At 37.5% G+C, this 22,367-nt stretch overlaps 1 protein-coding gene across 1 annotated transcript; it reads right to left on the bottom strand.

Annotated features, from left to right (window-relative positions):
* Positions 1-587: 587 nt before the first annotated feature.
* On the bottom strand, positions 588-18,701 carry MBTPS2 (membrane-bound transcription factor peptidase, site 2; the record flags this gene model as incomplete). Its single annotated transcript, XM_010085973.1, has 9 exons — positions 18,618-18,701; positions 17,442-17,596; positions 16,568-16,706; positions 12,281-12,384; positions 9,768-9,895; positions 6,460-6,578; positions 5,310-5,490; positions 2,745-2,839; positions 588-783 (listed from the first exon to the last, which is right to left on the bottom strand). Coding segments are annotated over exons 1-9 (1,201 nt in total), but the record flags the coding sequence as incomplete, so codon positions are not given.
* Between the last annotated feature and the right edge of the window lie 3,666 nt (positions 18,702-22,367).

The raw sequence follows: 22,367 nt of genomic DNA, 5'->3' as shown, positions 1-22,367 counted from the left end.
ATAAGCTTGTTTAAGGAGAGCCATAGTCCCTCTGTGTAAGGGGGGACTGTAAGGAACTGTTATATGTTATTTGATTTAGGGCACTCAAATAAATAAAAAAGTAATCAGGAAATAACTATGCTGTGATTGTACTTGTGGTTCAGTAGTCATGGGAATCTGTCACAGATAATGGGATATTAGGTGTGATTTAAGCAGTCATGCTAATATTCCAGGCAAGGTGTTACAGCAAGATGCCCTAGAGATTTTACAATGGCATTTTGAGTTTACATGTTAGGAAAATGCAGGTGCCTGGTTCCCATGACTAACCTGAGTTAGATCTGTTATAGAAATAGCCCTTTCATACTTTTCTGAAAAAACTACTATCTCATATCACATATGGTTTCTATTACCTTCGTAACTCATTGCATTGTGCACATTTCATTTTAGGCCTGAGTAGTCCATGTCTCTCCACTGGCTGCAACAAGAAATGGATTCTGCATTAAACAAGTTAACCGACAAGTGCTCCAAGACCTTGTTCAAGCAGCCAGGTGAAGTAAACCATATTAGAAATATTTTTTTGTTAAACAGTTTTAATAAATAATACCAACCTGTGTACTGAAGATGCATGGGATGTCCTACGTACAGCATGTCAATATGGGGTGGATGTTTTACCCTGATTAGCCTTGTTTGGTTCTCTAAAGAAGGAGTCACACAAAAGCTTGGAACAAAGTCCTTCTGGCAGTCCATGTTGGTTCGACAAACTTTGCTGGCCTCAATAACTTTTCGTGCTGGCAGACAGGCATACTGCAAAGGGCAGTTAAAATTATCATCAAATTTAAAGGTATTTTCCAACAGCTCAGAATAAAATGTACTATAAATTCCTTCTTAAAGCAAAGGAAGTGCCTCACTGATATGCTACCAGGCCATGAAGAGCTGAAATCTGATTTTTGGGGGTTTTTTGTCAAATCCTGCGTAACCTCTATCTGATATATATTCAACCTGTCACTCCATTTTTGGTGGAACATGGAAAAGAGGGTGTACACATGTACCAAAACAAAAGCTAGCTATTTTTAAAAAGGTACACACATGCACAATAAAAAATCAAGGCATCTAAACATTTCAGTGATTTCTAATGAACAGAGCCTGCACCAACATACCAGTGACTTAACTGCTTACGAAGTTTTATTCTTCATTGATGTAAAATCTCATTTGGCTGAACAAAACATTATGTTCAGCAAACAAACCAAAAGACCTACTGGCTGTGTGGTAGCTAAGAAACCATTCTCAACTAAGATGAACACAGGACTTAATGCAGTGCCGTGTCCCAAGTCCTACCTATAACACTCTCACTCAGCAGTCTGAAAGAAGAGATCTTTCTTGCTTCCCACAGGCCAAAGAAAGTACCGCAGAAAGGAACAGGAAATTGTTTTCCCCCCTCATGTCTCTCATAAAAGCTCAGTGATAATTTTCCTTTTGTTCTTAAATGCAAGCAAGGAAAGTTCTTCATCTACTGTTTGCCTTAGGGAAAAACAAACAAAAAAAAAAGGATATTCTTGTTTCTTAGCCTGATAGTTACACTCCCCATAGATGCATGAGTGTCAGATACTCTCCATTAACCTCAACACAAACTTTCTATTCTAATGAGGGGGAAAGGGCACACTTTTCAAATACTGCTGCATAGCACTGCAAAGACTATTCAAAATACTTGTTCAAAAATGCACAGCCAATCTGAGGACACTTGAAGGTCACAGGCTTCTGGATGCTTTTATTTCTTGTCTGTTCCTATGTAGCAGCTATGAGCTTAAGAATGTCAAAGCTCAGTGGGGTAGTGATTTATCAAATCTTGATGAACTCCAGGATGTTACCAGCCACTGACGTATTTCAAATGAACTGCTGGCCGGTGCTCAATTCTTAGTGGCTAAATACCACAAAAACACCCTGGAGTGGAAAGTTTACCATCACAGAAACTGTAAGCACAGCAGATGTAGGAGCAGATTTATTTCCATTTATCTAGGTATTTATCATTAGAAATCAGAACAATAACCAGTTGGCACGTGCAGAAAAGTTTACACAGTTAGTACTTGTGCTCTTTTGCTTGTAAAGAGAACTGTTAAAAATATTCCATCACTGTCAATATGGATCATGTATTTTAACAAACATTTCTATTTTTTGAAGAGAGCAAGGCAAAATCCCACTGAGAAACTTCATATGTTTCCACATGTTACAGGAAAATCAAAAAGGTGAAAAAGGAATGAATTAGAGGCCTGGATTTTGAGAAACTGGGCAATCTCTAGGACCTTCTTTTGCATGTTTTTTGTTTAAACTAGTGAACAGCACTGATGGCTTCAGAAAAAATAACCGAACAGATAGTCCAGTGCTTTGCTTTGCCTGTAGTGCTCAGTACTTCTAAAGACTCAAGCACCAAAATAAGCAATTTCACCTTGCTCTCAAAAGTTGTTTTGTCTTACCAATATTCTCATCCAGTGGTGAAAATGGGGGAGGTATCTTTCTGCCTGAAGGAATGAGGGGTATAAGATCTTTTCTGGTTGTTCCAGAGACTCCCTGATTGATCATGGGAAAAATTATAACTAATATTTTGGTTTTTTAAGCTGTAAATGGGGAGAATAACATACACATACACCTTTATTACAAACTGTAGGTATTCTTAAGCACTTGAGTATGCTGCATACATTTTGGTAAACAGTACTAATTTAATTTAAATAATTTCAGATTTACCAAACAGAATTAGCAGTTAAGTAACTTACCAGGTGGCTGTCCAAGTTATTGCTGTATGAAAAGCAAATGTCTGTGAGGCTGTTGTTACTACAGCATTCAACTGAGCTATCGAGTCTTCTATAGACTGAAGAAAAGAGGCATAGAGCAAATGATCAATATTATAGTAACTTCCTGAAAAGAAATTAGTCTCTGAATAAAGTAATGCAATCCTCCTGTAGCCTTCAAGAAATATAGTAATTCACACAGCCTAGCTGTGGTTCAGTCACAACTGAAAATAAGCTTCATCACTTTAAGGATGTCACTTGATTTCAATCATGTTACATACTGATTTTTTCATCTTAAAAAATGTCCTTTAGATACTGGGCATCTACCACTGCAATGTTCTGAGCATTATGAGTTACAAAATACGTTTATCCTCTGCCCCCAACTTGCATTAAGGTTTGGCATAGAAATGTTACCTGCTGCTGTACTGACTTCAGTAGCTGGCCACGGAAATGACCAAGACTCAAAATGTCCTCTTTTAAAATATGAAAGTCTTTACAAGATTCAGGTTTTGAAAGCTTTCCAAGCCTTGAAGGCTGCAGCAGTGAATAAATGATGTTTTAAACCGTGATTTAACTAGTCTGGTACAGAATCTTTGTACAGATGTTCTTTAAATGAACTAAACCTAACTTACTCTACAACAACAGCTTTAAAAAAAAACACAAAAGAATGGTCACTGTAAGAATCTGTGTCACAGCAACACTGCAGTACATTCCTTAGGTAGATCAAGCCTGTGATACTGGTTGCTGATTTATCACTGCATAACCTGCAGTCCACTAACATGGAGCTTTATGCCTGGGGCTTACAGGTGTGAGCACTGTACCGTGCAATCCTTTTTTCAAGTACCCAGAGGCTAAGCAACCACATATATTTTTGAATAGTGAATGACCATGAAATTAGTTTCCTTATATACTACATTGAAAACACTTTTCTTTTTTAATTTCAAGGAGGTTCTTGGGGCATTGTTTTCTGTCTAGGTTCATACTCAAATAGCTTACTCTCCATTTGTTTTATGGTCAAGTAGATAGGGTCCATTTGCTAGATGCAATTTTATTGATATTCTGTATTTATGTCAAGTTGTGAACTGTCAAGTTTTTGACAAATGACAGCTGCTAGAGACCAAACAGAGTTCATTTAATTTCAGAGGAATATTTCTCACTGCTGGAGGCTTATGGCTCTGAAAATGCAGACAGACTGGTGTGATTAGAATGCCACAGTGGGACAATGGGCTGCTAACACAATACAGCAACCAAGCTTGGAAGCAATATTGAGTCTCCAGTATTAAGTCCCTAGGATTTCAAATCTAAATAGGATGGGTTCAGTTGCAGAATATGCAGTTTTGTTATTCATGACTCTGAAATCGCATTTCAGAGAATAGCAGAATTTGAGCATATATACCTACAGCATCTAATAATTGGTTCTTACTTGCCAGCCCTGCCCAGCTGAAAGCATGTGCCAAAGTTGCCCTCCTCTTCAGAGGGATAATCCAAACTGTTAGGTCTCTAAAAGCAGGATCTTACCCACACTCTGCTGGTTTCCAATTTAAATATTTATCTTAGTTCCAGCTGTAAAATTACAGCTTTCATACTAAAAAAAGATAAATTACTTTTTCAGCCTCACAAGAGAACTATAATGCATTAAAAAATGTGGGTAGTTGAGCTGCCTGACCTCCTGTTTACTTCCAGTATGATGGAAAAATGCAGTGATAATTTTAAAGCTCTGAATAGCATCATATAGGTTTTGCTCAGCGGCAGCTCCTTCCTTACCTTTGGAATTTGGTCTCCATGGATGCTTGCATGAAACCAACTATACAGAGCTTTAGGGCATGTCACAAGACTTTCAGCCAATTTAACTTGACTATTCTTTTTTGTTCTACTTAATTTTTGTTTATTGTTCTACTTTAGTTCAGTTCACATTTTTTTGTTTCTCAGGGGTAAGCCATTACAGCAACAAGCACTCTAATGTATAAATGAAAACAGAAGGAAATAGACCGACTTTTAGAAGCACTATGTGCAATCCAGACAGAACTACGCTTATGGGCAATGACATTGTGAGGCTGAAGAAATACACGAAACATAAAACCCGTATAGTGAGACACATCAGAAGAAGTGGCCATAATAAAGCGCATCATTGGGTTAAGCCATACAATTTGTAATGTCATACAGATCAAAGCAGTAAGGTAATGTGTGGAATTTACATCTGCAAAAGATCACTGAGTTGATCCATATAACTGAACTAATAACAGAGGAGATAATTGTATTACTGCTAATAACCAAGTTATGCAATATCCTGAAGAGGCAAATTTTATTATTCAGATCATACAGGACAATTTTATAGGATGACTGGAAAACGAGAGAAATTCTTCTATCTACTTCTTCCTCACTTTCAGATTTCACAAAAACAAATGGCATATCAGTCACTGTTTAAGACAGGACAGCAGACACGACTTATGAGAAATCTGTCCCCAACAACAGATCCTAAATCCGAAGTAGTCTTTAAGACATGATAAAATTGCAATATAAAATAATGAAGAGAGAACCATGAAGTCATACCTCTAGCTGGAAAGCTTAATTGCTGTAGGGTGGCTGCACTTACACAGTAGCCAACCTGTGACTTCTCTGAAATGTCTCCCAGACAGGAATTCCAGTCTTCCACACTATAAACTGGGCAGTCTTGTAGGTTAGTGACAAGGTCTCCCACAAAAAGACCTCTGGGTCCATTGGCAGGAGAATCCTGAAAAGAAAGTGAAGGCAGTCATATTATTATAGTTAAAACTACAAGGATTTGTTTACCGTTCTGCCAAACAATCATGAAATCTTTAGTTTAAGACACTATTTCCAGAGAAACAGAAAATCTCAGGTTCCACTAGAACTGATTATTTAGACTTATGGCAGGCATTATAAAAACAGCATCGTTTACAAATAATAACTTATTTAGTGCAAAGAAAAAGAAAAGAGCAAGTCTCCAAGTGTTCTGGGGGACCTTTTCAAATTTGAGTAATGATTTTCACAGAAGTTAATATGTTGTGGTTTGTCCTACAATTGTAAGTTTAAGAAGCTTAAATTAATACCCTGAATCTTTCAACAAAGCAGCGTGTACCTATACTTTCAAAGGTATAAAGCATAATAAATGTCACTCTCCTCCTGAGTTATATCAGTTCACTTTTAGATCCAAGAAAGACTGAATCCTTTCAGCTCCTTTCAGCTCTACAACTGTGCTGTATTTGATTAAATCAGAAAAAAAAAAGAAAAATCAGCCCTTTCCAGAAACTCAGCCGTCTATCTCTGGTTTGCTTCCAGCTGACCAAACAAGCAAGGAAACTGTCTGAAAATAGTCTTTACCATTAAAAACAGATAGCAATAACTAGAGTGATAATGCAGTTTCCAGGAGATTTACTTGGTGCCAATACTGAAAAGGAATTAAAAAAAACCCCAAATCAGAAATAAGTCTGCAAACTCATCTCAAATGTCTAAATCATTTTATAGGATGCTAAATAGTCCATAAGTATTCATAACATGTTCCTTCATTTACTAATACAAAAAAACACAAGACTGAGAAGGAAACTTTAAGCAGACAAAAAGTGCAATATATTAGATTCTGCAGAGTGTTGCACTGACCAAATTTGACTGCGGTATTAAGAGACACAGGTATATTTCAGGTCACAAAACACCTAATGTGAAAAGAGCAAAGATCTTTTCTTACCTCGGCGACCTCAGTGACAAGTGCCCCAACACCCGTGTAATAGAAAGGGAAAAGAATGGCTGGCAGCAGAAACAAAACCACGAAACTTGCAACACCAAGAACGAAATTATGCCACACTCCTAAAAAGAAGGAAAAAAAAATGTTTCTAAATAAACACTGAAAACAAAAAGGTGGTTTTGAAATGCAAGATTCTACAGTTACCTTCTAATTAACTTTCGTGAAATAATTACTGTAAGAATGGATGAAAAGTTAATTTGTGAACACAGTCATGAAAGAAGAATATGTATATTACTTTACAAACATAAGTTTCTATGATGCCACTTTGTAGGGGAGTTTTAGAGAAGCCTCTGAGCCCCTGAGAATTATACTAACAGAAAAGACAGGGAAGCAGTAAGTCCATTTTTAAGGTGTCATGCTAGTATTGATACTTCATCATGTGATGCTATTTTTCTAAGTATGTAGTGGGCAGAGTATCCAGAAACAAAACTAGGCTTCTGAATCAATTATTAAACTACAGTTTATATCTACAGAGTTGTCAGCAATCATAAATATAAAAAAAACTAGTGGAATTAAAAGTATTATTTGTCACCTTAGACCACAATAAACTGTTGAATTTAAGAATCTTAATAAATGGGCTTATATATGAATACGTATTGTTTGTTCTAGACAGCAAGATGTCTGAAATTTAGCTGTAATTCAGTATTTTTCACGGTTTTTCATAGTTGTAATTCAGTATTTTTCATCTCCACTGTACCAATGGAAATAATTACATGTATATGTGCCAAACAAGTTTAGACAATTATTTGGAAAAAGGCTTCTTTTACAAGAAAATCTGGACCTAAAACCACATCAAGAAACCAAGTTGGGCAATCAGCATTTCCTGACACATTATTTTGGGCAACATACTTGCAACTGCAATCTTTATACTTTGCTGTCCTCCACAGGAAGAAATGAACCACTATCATAAGACACACTTGGCTTCCTTCAACATCCAGTGCTGTACAAATTTTCTCGTTTAATTTGTGTTCTTGGACAAACATTTTGTAAGACCAGTGCAAGAAAACTTTTAAACATTGAAGACTCTTATTTCTTCTTGCATTGCTTCATCTTGTTAAGAGGGGTTTGATTCAACTCTATATTTACAGTGCAGTTGCAGGACAGGAACTGAAGTAAATACATTTAAAAACATATCAAACCTATCTTTCTTGCACTGTATATAACACAGGATTCATAACACAAAGCAGACTCTTATTTCCCCTGGCTATCTCTGCATGTCACCTGGTCTTTTATGTTTCTAATACTGTAGAAATGAGAGACATTTTTGGAGTACTTTAACTAAGGGTTTGTTGCCATTTCCACTAGTAGATGCTTCTTATGGTGATATCTCTTTTATAGGTTTTAATCCTATCTCATTGAAAGGCACCAAAGGATAAGAAGTGCAGCACAGAACCATTTTTAATCTACTAGGCACAGAATTAATGCTAAAAATATCACAAGTCTTACAAGAACACTCGTTCACTATTCTTGAACTCATGATGCCATCTGCTGTACAACAAATATACTCTCCAGTCTCCAGAGTATGGGTGGATTACAAAAGGAATATTCGGTGTCATTCTGTACTCTACCACTTTCACTCAGCTGCCACACAAAAATCTGAAACCATGTCTCTGTAAACTCAGATACTTGGAACACTGAGAATATGTTAATTCAACTGCTCTGAACTAAGAAAAATTGAGTGAAGTTCACTGAGAATCACATTTTATCATTATCAAACATCCTAGTTCTGAAACATACCTATCATTAGCTGTAAAAAGATGTATATATTTGTTGTACCTAACTGATAACAAGCCACTGATGCTAACCAGTCTTGCAATATGCTTGTTCCTACCTTGCACTCCCTTATTTTAGGTTTCCCAAGAAACCTGAAAAATTATTGTAGGTGTTTGCTTGTCATCAAAAACATCCAAGCAATTATTTTGTATTACAGTTTATGATGTTTTGTTTCCAGATGATTTCTCAGGAATGTATGTAAGCAACTCATTCTGAAAATTGGTATGTCTTCTCTTTCACTTCCGTTCACAGTAGCTGGAAATGGAAATTGATTAATTTGAGAAACAGGGCTTCATAAAAGCCTATTGCAGTAAATGATTTTGGATCATTAGGGTATTTGAAATATTGATATATTTACTTACTTAACATTTATCACAATTCACCTGATATATGAAAGCTTGAAAATATGCTTTTCTAAAGGCTTCTCTATGCCCAGCCTAAAACCCTCTTTATAATGTTTTATTTACAATATTCAAGAAACAGTGTTAGTATCTAAACAGTACAACAGGGTGGCTACTATCCTACTGTCCTCTGCAACAGAAAATCATCAGTATCAAGAACTAAACCAAGATGCTAACTTTTTTCTGTCTTTATTTCAATACTTTGGGAACCACCTTTGTCTTTAGAAATCAGTAACACATGCTGGTCAAGTAGCATAACACAGTCCCAGTCTAACTTTCCACAGCAACAGGGCTCTACTTCCCAGAAGCCAGAGACTTCAAACAACATCAAATCAAAAACATTTGGAGGTTATTTGGAGCCATAAAATGTGATTCTCTTTGGATGTTTGTGTTTTAGCTTTTATTTCTGCTGATGGCAATATCAAAACACAGTGACCTGTATAATAACATAACTCTCATGTCACTGAAAATCACTCACAATACTATTGAAAATCACATAATAGATTCTTCCTATCACAGAAAATGGTAGTGAATTGCTCAAGGGTGTTCACCTGTGACAACAACTCATGTTCTTATACCACCAGTCTTCTAGCTGAGTATTTTCCAGCTTGTGTGCTCCAAGGTTTTGCTACTTAGGCCACAGTCTATGAAAAGAAAAAAAAAAAAAAAAAAAAAGACAAAGGAACTTCTGCACCTGAGCTACTGTTAGAGCATTTTCTAATGAGGGAGGAAGGTCGGAAACCACATTTTTTCTCCCACCACACGACTAGAATTTCTTATGCACAACTATTCGGAATCGGATCTCAGACAAAACTTTCATGACATGATATTGGTACTTAAGCTCCTAGAAACTGACATCTCTCCTCCAGAAAACAGCACAATATGGACAGTAACGATCAAATGATTTTCTGAAATTACAATTTAGATTCAGAACAGAAGGACCACCTTTAGGTACAGAGAAGCTTTTGCCCTTCTTCATTATAAACCTTCAGTTGTCTATCAAGGATTCACAAATGGTGCCTGTAGAATAAGTAACTGTGCTAAGCAAAGATTTAATAAAAAAGCACAAATGATTACCTGCACAAAATATCCTTAATTGCTGGACTGGGGATATCAGTTGTAAGTGGGTTGTGAAGAGGTCAACAAATGCTCCAGGATACACAATGAAGATAAAAATCCCAAATCCATTAAATCGTACTTGTTCTCTTAAAATGAAGAAAAGAAAAATGAAGTGGTGTTATTGCAAACAAAGAAATGAAGAACTGAGAGATTAGCTATATAGTACACATATTTTTGACTACAAGGATAACTAAAATTATAATTCCAAAACTAACTTATTTTTTGTAATATGAATAATGGAAAGATAATTAAACTAAAGGATGTGTTCTGCAGTAGCTGTCACTTTTAAGCAGTACACGTTTGTGAGCCTGGGAAAAAATAAAGCATAAGTTCAACTTCATTTCTGTCTCCTGGTAACACATAAAATACTTAAAAAAAAACCAAACTACTTTCAAGTTAACATATAGTATAACATTTGGGGGATTCTTCCTTTTAAGTAAAAAAATGGCAGCCTGTAGGGTGCAGATTCAAACTAATCTGCAAAAAATTATCTGGAGAAAGCAATCACTTTCCTTTTAAAGAAATACTTACTATATTTATAATTTCTCTCTTTCTCCTAATTTCATTTAGGAAAAAAACTAACAAAACAAACTAACTAAACTAACAAAAATTTGGGAAACGACTCCTGAAAAAAAGGAAAACACATCAAGAGGTTAAAAAGGACAAATGCTACTTTAATATATTAGTAGGGGACACTGTCATACAGATAATATATATATAATTTTCAGATATTTCACAGTGGCTTTTAAATGGCACTTTTTGGAATAACTACATAAAGGTTTTATGAAGCTACAAATTTCATGAGGGACTTATGGAGGCATGACAATCATGTTCCAAGGCAAACCAGGCACGGATCAGCTAATCCCAGATCTTTATTGAGACAGTACGCTGGGCATAGCATTTTATTTATTCACATTTATTTATTTATTGTGCATATACAATAAAAGAAGACATTGAATTATACAAAATTAATCATAATTAAGTAATAAATTAATTCCTTGGAGTTAACTCATCAGACCTATATGTACTACCAATTAATAGTAGGCAGTCTAATGCCTATACATGATTTCATGGCTTGCATAGGCAGGTAGAGAGGGAAGAAGAAAAAGGCTTTTTTGGCACAAGCCTTCACTAAGTTAAGGCTCAGATACTTGAGCTGAAGTTGGTCAAAGTGTATTAGATTTCAGGGAGTCAAAGTGATTTTCCAGGATAATAAAATTTGCCCACCATACAGCTATTTAGTAAAGCCTAAGCACTGAGGATTGACCCTAAAAGCACTATAGACCCAACCTGTGTTAGGAGCAGGGGAAAAAAAAAAGTCAAGGAGAAAACAGCAGCAGCAACAGCAATGTACATTGGACAAACTAAATTCTCCCCTGGAAACAGCTGGGAATTTATTTTTTGACAAAAACATAAGCTAAACTTGAATATTCAGAGCCTTTGCTACAGATCTGGAATGAAGCTTTCACACCACTAAGGCATAAGAAGTATTAATTCTGATTCAAAAGAGTTCTATAGTTACTCCTGGCTTCTCTGCAGTTAGCCAGCAGCATGTGAAGGCACTGTATGAGAAAGGAAATTTTGTTGCTTCTTGCTGTAGTGGGATGAGCAAGAGCTTCATCCTCCATATAAAAACACCCCTGGGGAAAAAAGCTGAAAGAAAGATAGAGCATCTGAAACACATAGGGTCCCAAACCACCCCTTTAATTCTGAACTTCTGGGGTTATAAAAAAAGTAATGGGTTAAGATGCAGTCATTACTCCCTACAATCAAGAAAATCAGAGAAATTACTTAGGGCTTCATGCTTGTGGGACAGATAATGATGATGTCCAGGAGAAATGCAGAGGACACTTGAATATCAGTCCCAGAAACCACCACTTAACTCTCTTATGCTAGAGTGTTATTTAACAGTAATGACTAACCATGTCTAATAACTTTTTGTAAAGTAATCAGCGTAGTTAAGTGACATTAAAAATATCACCTTTGATAAAAATTAACACATCACTGAGAATAATAGGGGCAAATCACATTTGACTGGAGTTACTGCTTCAGCCTGCTTGTATGCTACTTCACAAGCTATGTTTAAACAAATCAATTTAAAATCTATTTTAAAGTACCATTGTGCAATAGCATATGGGTCCTCTTTAAGTGCCACAGCTGCAGAAATGCAATTGCTGTGTGAAAAACAGGAGCACTTAAAAGAGGTATTATTTTAAACCTGATGCAGCATGGTACATTTGCTAAGCAGAACTCCTTTCTCATGGTCTGTAGAATAGACACTGCATTAAAACTCCATCTTCAATTGTATACCCTTCCAAACTTGGAAGGAATCTAAGGAATCTATGAAATACAGAATAAACAGACTCTCTAGACAAACCGAAGAAGCGCTAACAACATTCACCTGTAATTAAATGCTCTGGAATATCAGTCTTTTTCTGGCACATAGGTAAGAGAAAAGTGATTTGTATTACCGAATAGCTGCCACCCCATGGCCGACTTCATGTATCACACCACTGATGAGGATTGCAGAGAAGAAATAGGTCAGCTGGCTGACAGGCAAATTTACACCAGGCACCTGTTGATGTGGGCATGACAACAAAACAAAACACACTAGGAAACCAAGAGCTACAAAGACAAATCATGCTGCCCCTAAACTAGCTGCTCTCACTCAGCTTCTTCAGACTCACAATACAACAGGGGCTGTTCTCACACAGCACTATCAGTTTGCACCTCTGTTCCCAATGTAGTCAATGTATTTTAATATATATTAAGTATATATATTCTTTTGTTGAAGGTTGAAAAGCTCTCCAGGCACAAAAGCCTTCTCCCTGCCCTACTTATTCCCCACAGCCCTGACTGGATATTTCCTACTCCATATTAAGCTCGAGAAGTTTATAAAAATGTACACAGCCTTCCACTCAAATGAGACAGGCTTGGCAACTGTGAGCACTAGCTTACAATTTCCTGCAGCCAGTCATCTAGCTGTAGAGACAATCCATCCTTCAAAAGAAAAAAAAAATTGTACAGCACTTAAAGCACTATGAGCCCTCAAAGCCTATAACTGGAACTGTCTGTCTCTCTTCTCTCTCCTTATCCAAATCACGAGACTATCCCAAATTTACAAGGTCAAAAAAGGGTAACTTTCATCTGTTCTTCAAGTTTTGTCAGTCTACATATGGCAATTTAACCCTTAAAAAAAAGCATTTGAAATGAGTATAGTATTTTAATTTATATAAGGCATGATATGGAGACTCCTGACATTCCTCCTGTTGCTGTGGATTCCCACTACTCCCTAACTCCTTCATTGCACTAGTCATGAGACACCAACTCTGTCCAGATGGGCTTCAAAGCAGTCACGAGTCACAGAATGAGGAACCATCCCCTCTTTCCTCCTGATCAACTTTCTTCCTGCTTGTTTCCTGATGCTGCTCAGCAGCTACTGCAGTAGGATGGTAAGGCCACTTCTGCTGCTTGCTCTTGGACAGTTTTGTCTGTCTCAAGAACTCCCCACTCAAGGCAGGGCACACTCCAGCACAGTCACTAACAGCTGATGTGATTGCAACTTGAATTACAATCCAGTGGCAGAAAAGAGATGCTATGGGAAAAAAATCCTGACCTGTCTATAGGACTCCCTAAAAAGTACCCTTGTGGGACGCAAAATGCTGCAGATCCAACCGAACAGATCCCGTTTGATCCTACCTTCATTCAGTCCTGCACATTCCTCAATTATATGCATTCACCTACCCATGCAGCAGAACTCTACAGCAGACTGGTGAGACAATCTAGCTAAAAGAAAACCTTAAAAAGACTGTTTTCATTAATGTTAAACCGAATCATATCACAAATTCTATCCAGGGTATGATCATGACCAAGTAGTTACCATAACTGGCACAACTATCATACCTCACTGCATGAAGACAGCTGCTTTTTTTATTAAGCATCCATTAGCTTATATTATAGCATCAGCTGGTGGCACTAATGCATCAGGTAACTGGTGTTGCCAGCAGCCCTCTGCTCTGGGCACAGGGGAGGACAGACAGCACCAGCAAGAGTTGTCATCTTAATACCACCATGACTATAGCGTGTTAGAACACAACACCAGATGCTTGCAGACTTCATGTCAAAGAAGCTAGTTTAAGATTCACCTAAAACGGAAGGTAACTCTCCTGAACGGGTCTGAAATCAAGGGCACGATTTTGTTAATAACCATTATAATCTTACATTTTATGGCCTTCTGGAAATGCCTTTAGTAAAAGAAGATCCTTTGCTGGTAACTGATCTGCCTCCTTCCCACTTTTGTCAAAAGGCAACCAACACAAAAGGAGGCAGCTAAAGAAAGCCCAGTTACCTACAGTAAGTATTTTAAATAAAGTACATTACTGAAAAAAAGAGGAAGGGTATAAAAATCTTAATCAATAAAACATAAGTAGAACTGTATTTTCCCCTCTCAAAAGCCAAAGGCTTTTGCCACAGGCTGTTAATAAAAAGATTTATGCCACAGGCTGTTAATAAAAACACTTGTTTGTTTCTCTTTAAAAAAAATAACTTGCTGTCCTCCAGGCAGTCAAATACAAATTATAGAATAGTTTGGGCTTGAAGGGACCTTTAAAGGTCATCTAGTCCAACCCCTCTGCAATAAGCAGGGACATCTTCAACTAGATCAGGTTGCTCACAGCCCTGTCCAACCTGACTTCCAATGTTGCCAGGGATGGGGCATCCACCACCTCTCTGGGCAACCTGTTCCAGTGTTTCACCGTCCTCAAAATTTTTTTCCTTATATCTAGTCTAAATCTACCCTCTTTTTATTTAAAACCACCACCCCTCGTCCTATTGCAACAGGCCCTGCTAAAAAGTTTGTCCTCATCTTTCTTATAGGCCCCCTTTAAGTACTGAAAGGTTGCAATGAGGTCTCTCCGGAGCCTTTTCCAGGCTGAACAACAATAACTAATTTAAATGAAGAGAGGTCCTCCTGACTTGCTTTTCACCTCTTTGCAACCACGCATAGGTCACTTTTTTTGTCTGAACTTATGCTAGCACAGTCCTCTCAAAAAGAATACTGAAACTCTATACAGGCAGAATTATAAAACTGTGACCACTCATAAATGAAAGAATGAGGTAGGAAAGAAAAGAGAACCACAAGTCAACTTAGGAGAAGTAACCTTATCCCCACACATGACATTACATTATCCCTACACATCCCATCTTTTTCAGTGCCAGTTTGTCCTTGGTTTGAATGCAGTGGTATTGCCAGTATGAAGTCACTGAGGAATCAATTCCATGTTGAAATTGTGACCATTATCCTAGATGTCTGCTTTCACAGTTCCAATTGACAGAGGATTCATTCCAAAGGCTCATCTTTACTTTAGTTGCCTCTATGTTATTACCTCAGATGATCACTTTACTCTGGTGTCACAAAAGTGGATAGATCCATAAAATTATCTCAGAAAGTGAAGATGTAGGGGAGGCATTTCTTACTCCAGAACGTAACAGACATACATGGTTAGGATAGACCCTGTAGGCCTGCAAATTAAAAATTTTGTGTGTCATGTTCAACTTGTGCTCTACTGGACACACAGACTGCCCGCTCCTGTCTGCTTCTGAAGATAATTCAGGAGCAGGCTGTGGACCGGGTGTCTGCAGTGGCAGTACCAGCAGTTCTCTCCCAGGTCTCATTGCCTGCTTTTGCCAACACATATTTCATTTGCTATATTCACCCTGTATGGGTGAAACAGACCCAAACCATCCCAAAGTCACCAAGTTGATGGCACAGGCTAATGATCAGGCTTCCTGCACTCACGCAATGTTTTAAGTCTAGCAGCATGCGGTCAGTTTACCACTTACAGGAAGGCCTATCATGGCAGCGCACAATTCCCAGCTTCTGTTCACTAGACTAGCTGACTACTTTAAATAGAGTAAAATGGTTGGGCATCCCTGCTCTAAGCCATGGAGCAGAAGGCAGAGCAATCTCATCGGACTTTCTGCATTTCTGGAAAATGACCATACATTCTGGCCAGATAGCACTCTTGCGGAAATAAGGGTGGCTAGGAATTCTTCCAGGTTAAAAATGTTGTAAGGGCAATGTCAGTTCTTCCATCATCGCCTTGTGTAGAGATAAAAAAAGAGTATTTGCCATCTCTCCCGTTCTGTGAAATACTTTTCATTCTAAAACCATACAATATATTGTCCAGCATCAGAAATCCATAAAACAATTAAATATGTGCTTATTAGGCCTTTGACTAGATACTGCCAGAAACAACACTTTCAATTTCACACTGTAAACTCACTGAAGAATCTTTGCTTCCACTATCACACAAAGCTCTTTACACTTCTCTCATTTCTACTGATGTTTTGCATTGTAATAAATGAAATAGAACTCCTCTCTTCCTGTGGATTATGGACATGCTCTGCACAGTTTAAGGCCACCAGTGCCCCTACATTGCACAGCTCAGAGGAGGTGAATTCTTGGCTCTGCTTAGTACTATGATAATTTAAGGCTTTTCAAAATTACTAGACAATTCTCACTTTGGAGAATTTTTAATATAAATACTTCCACATGTTTGTCTTCATTTGTCTTCCTCTCTTTTTACTACCTACTCTCCCCATTTTTAACACTGAAAACAAACCAGCAAATTTTTATGTAGATGAATAGAGTTAGGTTATTCTTGCACGGAAGGATTTAAGCATCACATACCCCATTAAGAAGCCGGTAAAGATCAGTTCACAACTCTCAAATAAAGACCTGAGTAGAGAACGCTTACCACAACTTGCAGCATACGATCATTCTGGGCTTTTGGTGCCTCGGTGAGCATCTGTGTCAGTGTTTGCATCAGTGTCTTTCCAAGAAGAATAACAGAGCCAAACATGGCACCTATACCAAACACCATTCCTATGCTGAACCTAAAAAGAGAAGAAAATAGCTTAGCAATATACAGCCACAAGAAGAGAGGGCATATTCTCTGGATATACAACTTAGCACACCAAATTCATAGGGCAAAACTCATCTGATGCTACTACCATTCATGTATCAACAATCCAGCACAAAAATACTAGCTAAAGGAAACTAATAACAATAACAGCATATACTAATAACATTAATAACATATATTTTCCTTGTTTAATGAATGTTTTACATCCAAACCACATCCTGATTAATTTTCAAATATTTTTATGTTGCTCTTACACATTCTAAATCAGTTACCCAATATATGTAATTTGCCATTAGCTATGAATATAAAAACATAAATAACAATGTATAATTTACCATGATGCACATACCGTCACATATTTAGACACTTGGATCAAATGATAGGGTAGCATATGTATTTATTTACATAAGCTTTTTCAACAAATTTCACATCTTCCTCACAAAAAAGTAAAAAGTGCTAAAGAACAATAAATGACACTCAACATTTGTTAAAGAACAACTAAAAGGTACAACTGCAAGACTAGATTAAAATTAATTACTTAAGCTATATTGTTCTTCTCACCAATTTATTTTTCATTAAAATCAGTGCTGAAAATCATTACAATTTACATCAGTCCACCTAGTGGTGAATTTCTATTAAGCCTTATTATTATTATTTTATACTGTCCAATAGTTGTAGACAGAAGAAAAAAATCCTGAATTTATACCATAAATACAGAAATCTAGGTTTCCACCTCCCCCAGTTGTAGAACTGGCGGTTGAAGAGAGCTGTTTGCCATCGCATGTGAAAAGGAGAGATGCTCAAGCCATACGTCAGCAGCCAGTCTTCATAAGGTGCCTTCAGAGAGTTGGATGACTGCAAAACAACAGAAAATTAGTTTGACCAAAACTTCTAGAAATATTTTGTGTTATGTGACCAAGCAGTAAATGTGATCTGTTTATATAAAAAGGGATCTATAACTTCAGGTAGATGTCCTGCACATTGTTTATATTTTGACATATAGGTAGGTGTGATATGTAATATGAAAAAGTTATGCCACTGTTTTGATGTAATAGCAACAGTTCTAAGACTGAGAGATCGAGTATCCAGTGTTATTTGACAAACAAGATCTTAACATCTTAACACTCTCCTAGTGTTAAATAATTTTCACTACTTTTTAACTGTCTGGTTAGAAGGCTAAATATCGAACTGTTTATGGTATTTTTTTCAATATGCAATTATATTCCAGTAAACATTTTTAAAACTACAATAAAGAAAAATGTTCCTTTTGGCTTCAGCTGAAAACACTGTTTCTAATATGGGTGAGATATGGATCAGTACTGTGGATACCCTTTAGTAAGGTTAAAAATGAGGTCTGCTTCTCAAACACAAAGACTCCGCCTAAAGAGACTCTGAAATATTTGATCATACTAACAAAGAGCTAATTTATATTTAAGGATTTTAAAATTACCAACCTGTATTGCAACAGCAATTTCACTATGATAATTGCCCAGCATTTCAAGATACTGCTGGAGTGCCTTCCTAGTAGTTCCAACGATTTCTCTTTATGAGAAATGTGATCTAAAAACTATATGATGAATACATATCTGCAGTATTATCTGATATTATTATTGCTACTTTATATCATATGGTGCTTGTCTTCTCAATAGGCTTTACTCGGCCTGCTTCATGGAAGCTAGAATCAGAAAACCAACTGAAGGAATGCCTTCCTTGGAGGTGAAAGAGGAACTCATAGCTCAGGAAAAGTGCACCAGAGCTTTGAGCCTTTTGACTTCGAGCAGTTCTCAAGGCAGGAGTGTCTCTGACATAATCCAGACCAGCCTTCGGAACTGTCTGAACTGGAGCATTGTTCCTGAGTTTCCCTATGAGCAGCAGCACCTACTGTAGACATTGGGAACGCATCGTTCACAACAGGCTCCGCTCTCTCCCCTAAGAGGAACTTCACAAGTTTCTGGCTGTCATCCATGGTTCCTTGAACAAATTTAGAACTTGCCAAGTTCCTTGCATTCCTCCTGTCCCGCCGTGAGAGCGGTGGGGATGAGGATCTCATCTTGCACAACTGTATTCATGGCTTTTCAAATTTTGTTGAATTAATTAAAACTTCAACACTAAAAATTTATTTGAAGTAACAATTTTCCTAGGACACAAGACCCATTTACTCAGGTCCTTGCTCATTTATCACCTATTACACCATTTATCCTTTCTGCCTATGTATTCCTGTGTCATTTCCTACTTCTTCACTCTAGTTCAGTCACACTTTTGTTCAGTCACCTGAGGACACCTACAGAAATTTTTGTTGCAATGTATTCCCTAATCAACACTAGTCATTCCCTGTGACACCACTAAGTTTAGTGTCCACAACTGGACCAGCATTTGCTAACTCAGCATTTGCTAACTTTACCAGAAGAGATCACAAAGATGATTACACTTTTACAAATAATAATGCATAAGCCAAAGGAACAAACACGTCCTCACATAATCTACCAGATAATTAAGAACAAAAATGAACATGACATTAAGTACCTCTGACAAGAGAAACTGTCATTTTGGGAATTCAGTAAACACATCCTATCCAGTTCACACAGAGTCCAAAAAAACCCCAAACTGAGCACATATTATTATAATAAAGCCAATTGGATATACTGATTTGGCACTTGAAAAATATGTTCCTTTTTCACATGCAAAAACCACTTTTCCCCTAGAAATGTCACAAATTCATCCCTTCAAATTTGTTTTAACCACATCACAGCCCCACTGCAGCAGCAAGGAATAAATAAATAATAAGTTTTCCATGAGAAATCTGGGACTACTGACCATACATTTGCCAAATGGGGGAAAAAATTAAAAGGCACAAAAATTCATTTTCCTTTTGTGTTTTCCTCACAATTTGTGTCAATGGTATTCATTATCACCAAATGACTGCATCCCTTTCCAAAATATATTAAAAATCTCAATGCAAATGTTGCTTCTTCTGTCCTGAGCCCAGTAGGATCACCACATTCCCACGTGCACCCTCACGCCCTGGTAGGATTTAAGCTGGTATCTTATGTATCATTTTAAGCTTCCTTCACACAGGCCTTGGCTCTGCTTGTTTAAGTTGAGTTCTGAGTGATCTTTGTTACATTAATTTCACTATATAAGCAGTACCTTTTTTATTTATGCAAGCCTACAAAATAATGAACATCTGCTAAATACTCCAGGAGCTCCATAAGTATCTGCCAGCAAGCAGGAGTCCTTAACATTCTTCTCCGCTGACAAAATCTGTTCGAGAGCTCTGAACCATTTCAGCTTCCTGACCTTAAAAGCTGAAGGCTAACCTTGACTGAATGTGTCTAATGCAGCCTTTATTACTCATAGCAGAAGCAGGGACAACCTTCTACTCTTTGCTCGTTCCTGATCCTTCAGGCAGAACGAAATGGGATGATTTAAGATGCTGGGGAGCAGGAATTCAGGGGTCTGCCTAAGTGATTCCTTTTTGCAGGATCCAAGCTTCAATGGGAATTTTCATACCAGTGGTTCAATGAAGAGCAACAAGAGGGACTTAAAATTACAAGTCTCAGCTTGATTCAGCATATTTTTAGTTTTCTAACACAAATTTATCTTGTAACTCTAGAAATATTATGTGAATTTATTTGTGCAAAAATGCATTTACACACACAGTTATGCCTCCTATATTATAGACTTTCTAAGGGTCAGACTGCTTAAAAAAATGTTCAAAATATGAACAAAACCAGTAAGTGAGCAAACTGAGCAAGAGACATTGTACATTGAACAAGTTTACAGAATAAACATCAATCACAAGTTACAGCACACACCCTTCTCTTGCCAAAATAAAATCAACAGAATCACGCATGGAAAAGTACTCCTGTATTATTTTTCACTGATGCTCTGTGCGTCCTTTTGGTGTAATTAAATTGTAAGTGATTTGAGGCTTAGGCAGGGACTGCCTTTTGCTATGGTTGCTAGCACCCTCGGGTTATGAATGTGGTGGGAGATTTACAGTACCAGCAATAAAATAAGCAACCCTGTTTCCTAATTATATAAATCTCTTTATTGAACACAAATTCTGACTGTGGTGCTCAGTGAAACTTGTCATTGAGATGCACACACATGACATCTACCAGTAAGTTCACTAAAACCCAACAGCTCCCATATACTTCCCGATGATTAATAACCTTTATCAACTTCTAGTTAGAAGATTAAATTTTAACTCCTGGACTGTCTTGCTTGCTATAGCATTCCAGGCATTCCCCCTTCTTTTGCAACATAAACCAGGCTCTAAATTGGCTCCAAACAATGTGGGGTTTTCTTTCTCTCCCTTGCTACTGCTAAGCTCTACCAGAGGTTATAACATGAAAAGCAGTGGCTATTCTTACTTACAAAAGAGAATGATTTTAAGTTCTAATGCTGAAAGAGATCTTCAGAATCTCAGAGATACAAATGGGTTTCAGCATTGTGACACAACAGGTCTGCTACCTGAATTCAGCTCTTGCTTTACACTCTAAGATTTTTCATTTGACACGAATTTACCGTTAAAAGAAAACCAGCCTGCTGGCTGACCTTTCCAGTGGTTTTTGATGTGTCTCGCTAGCCAGGAGTGAGTTTTTTCTGGTGGCCGGCCAGTCTTCTGTGTTTCAAAACAATGCCATGTTTGTTTCTAAATACCCAATATAAACTTGACATAATAAAATTTGAAAAATCTTCAGATAAATTACTGTACTTTTTATTGTCATTTTTTATTTGGCAATTAATAGCTCTCAGCATTTACTGAACTACCTTTGCTCTACAACAATTAGCAGCAGGGGGAGCCACTTATTTTTCCAAGTTTTCTCATCACCTAAAATTTCTTATACTTCTTCCTATACTTTACAGGAGAAACAAAATGAACGTTTTTTACTTTGAATTCACTAGGGACTATCTGTACTTGGCAGAAACAGATGCAGCTCCTGGACTGTAACACTGATGTTAAAGACAATTACAGATCAAACCTTTCATTTCATTTTTGCTCATATTTAACAAGCATACATCCTATTTTGCATACATACTTTGCAATTTCAGTCATCTCTGAGCAATCATACCTCTGGAGCTTTGCAAAACCACTTAATGAAACTTGTGCACTGTGCAAATGCATCTCTAGATATAAAGAAATGATGTCTCGCTGTTGTATTTTCTTTTTCAACCTTCCCCCCTCCATCAGGAGGAAAAAGATGAGTCTTTCAATATTCTCTGAAGATTAAAGTTTATTTCCGTAAAAACTGTTTGTATTGATCTGTCTCACCTTTTTTTTTTTTTTTTTCAGTAAAACACTCGAAATTTTTTAACAATACTTTAAACTCCAGAACGCACATTAAAGGGCCACAGAACTGTTCAAGCGCTAGGCTAAAAACCGGCTTCACTACCGTTTCACAGCTTTGGTCCTTTAACACAGACCCGAAATCCCTCCAGCCGGCTGGGAGGCGTTCTCAACCCCAGCACCTCCCCGAGCGCCGCTGCTAGGGCTCCTCGCAGGTCTGAACGGCCCCGTTCCCAGGAGGCGGCGGCCTGCCCTCCGGGAGAGGACAGCCCCAGCAGCCCGAGGGAGCACAGCACGGAGCGGCGGGGCCGGCAGGCAGGCACAGCCTTCCCCCAGCCG

This window comes from Pterocles gutturalis, unplaced genomic scaffold (assembly GCF_000699245.1).
Source record: "Pterocles gutturalis isolate BGI_N339 unplaced genomic scaffold, ASM69924v1 scaffold38665, whole genome shotgun sequence".
NCBI classification, from domain to species: Eukaryota; Metazoa; Chordata; class Aves; order Pterocliformes; family Pteroclidae; genus Pterocles; species Pterocles gutturalis.
Note: the sequence above shows the minus strand (reverse complement) of the source record. Positions and strands in the feature narration are given on the sequence as shown.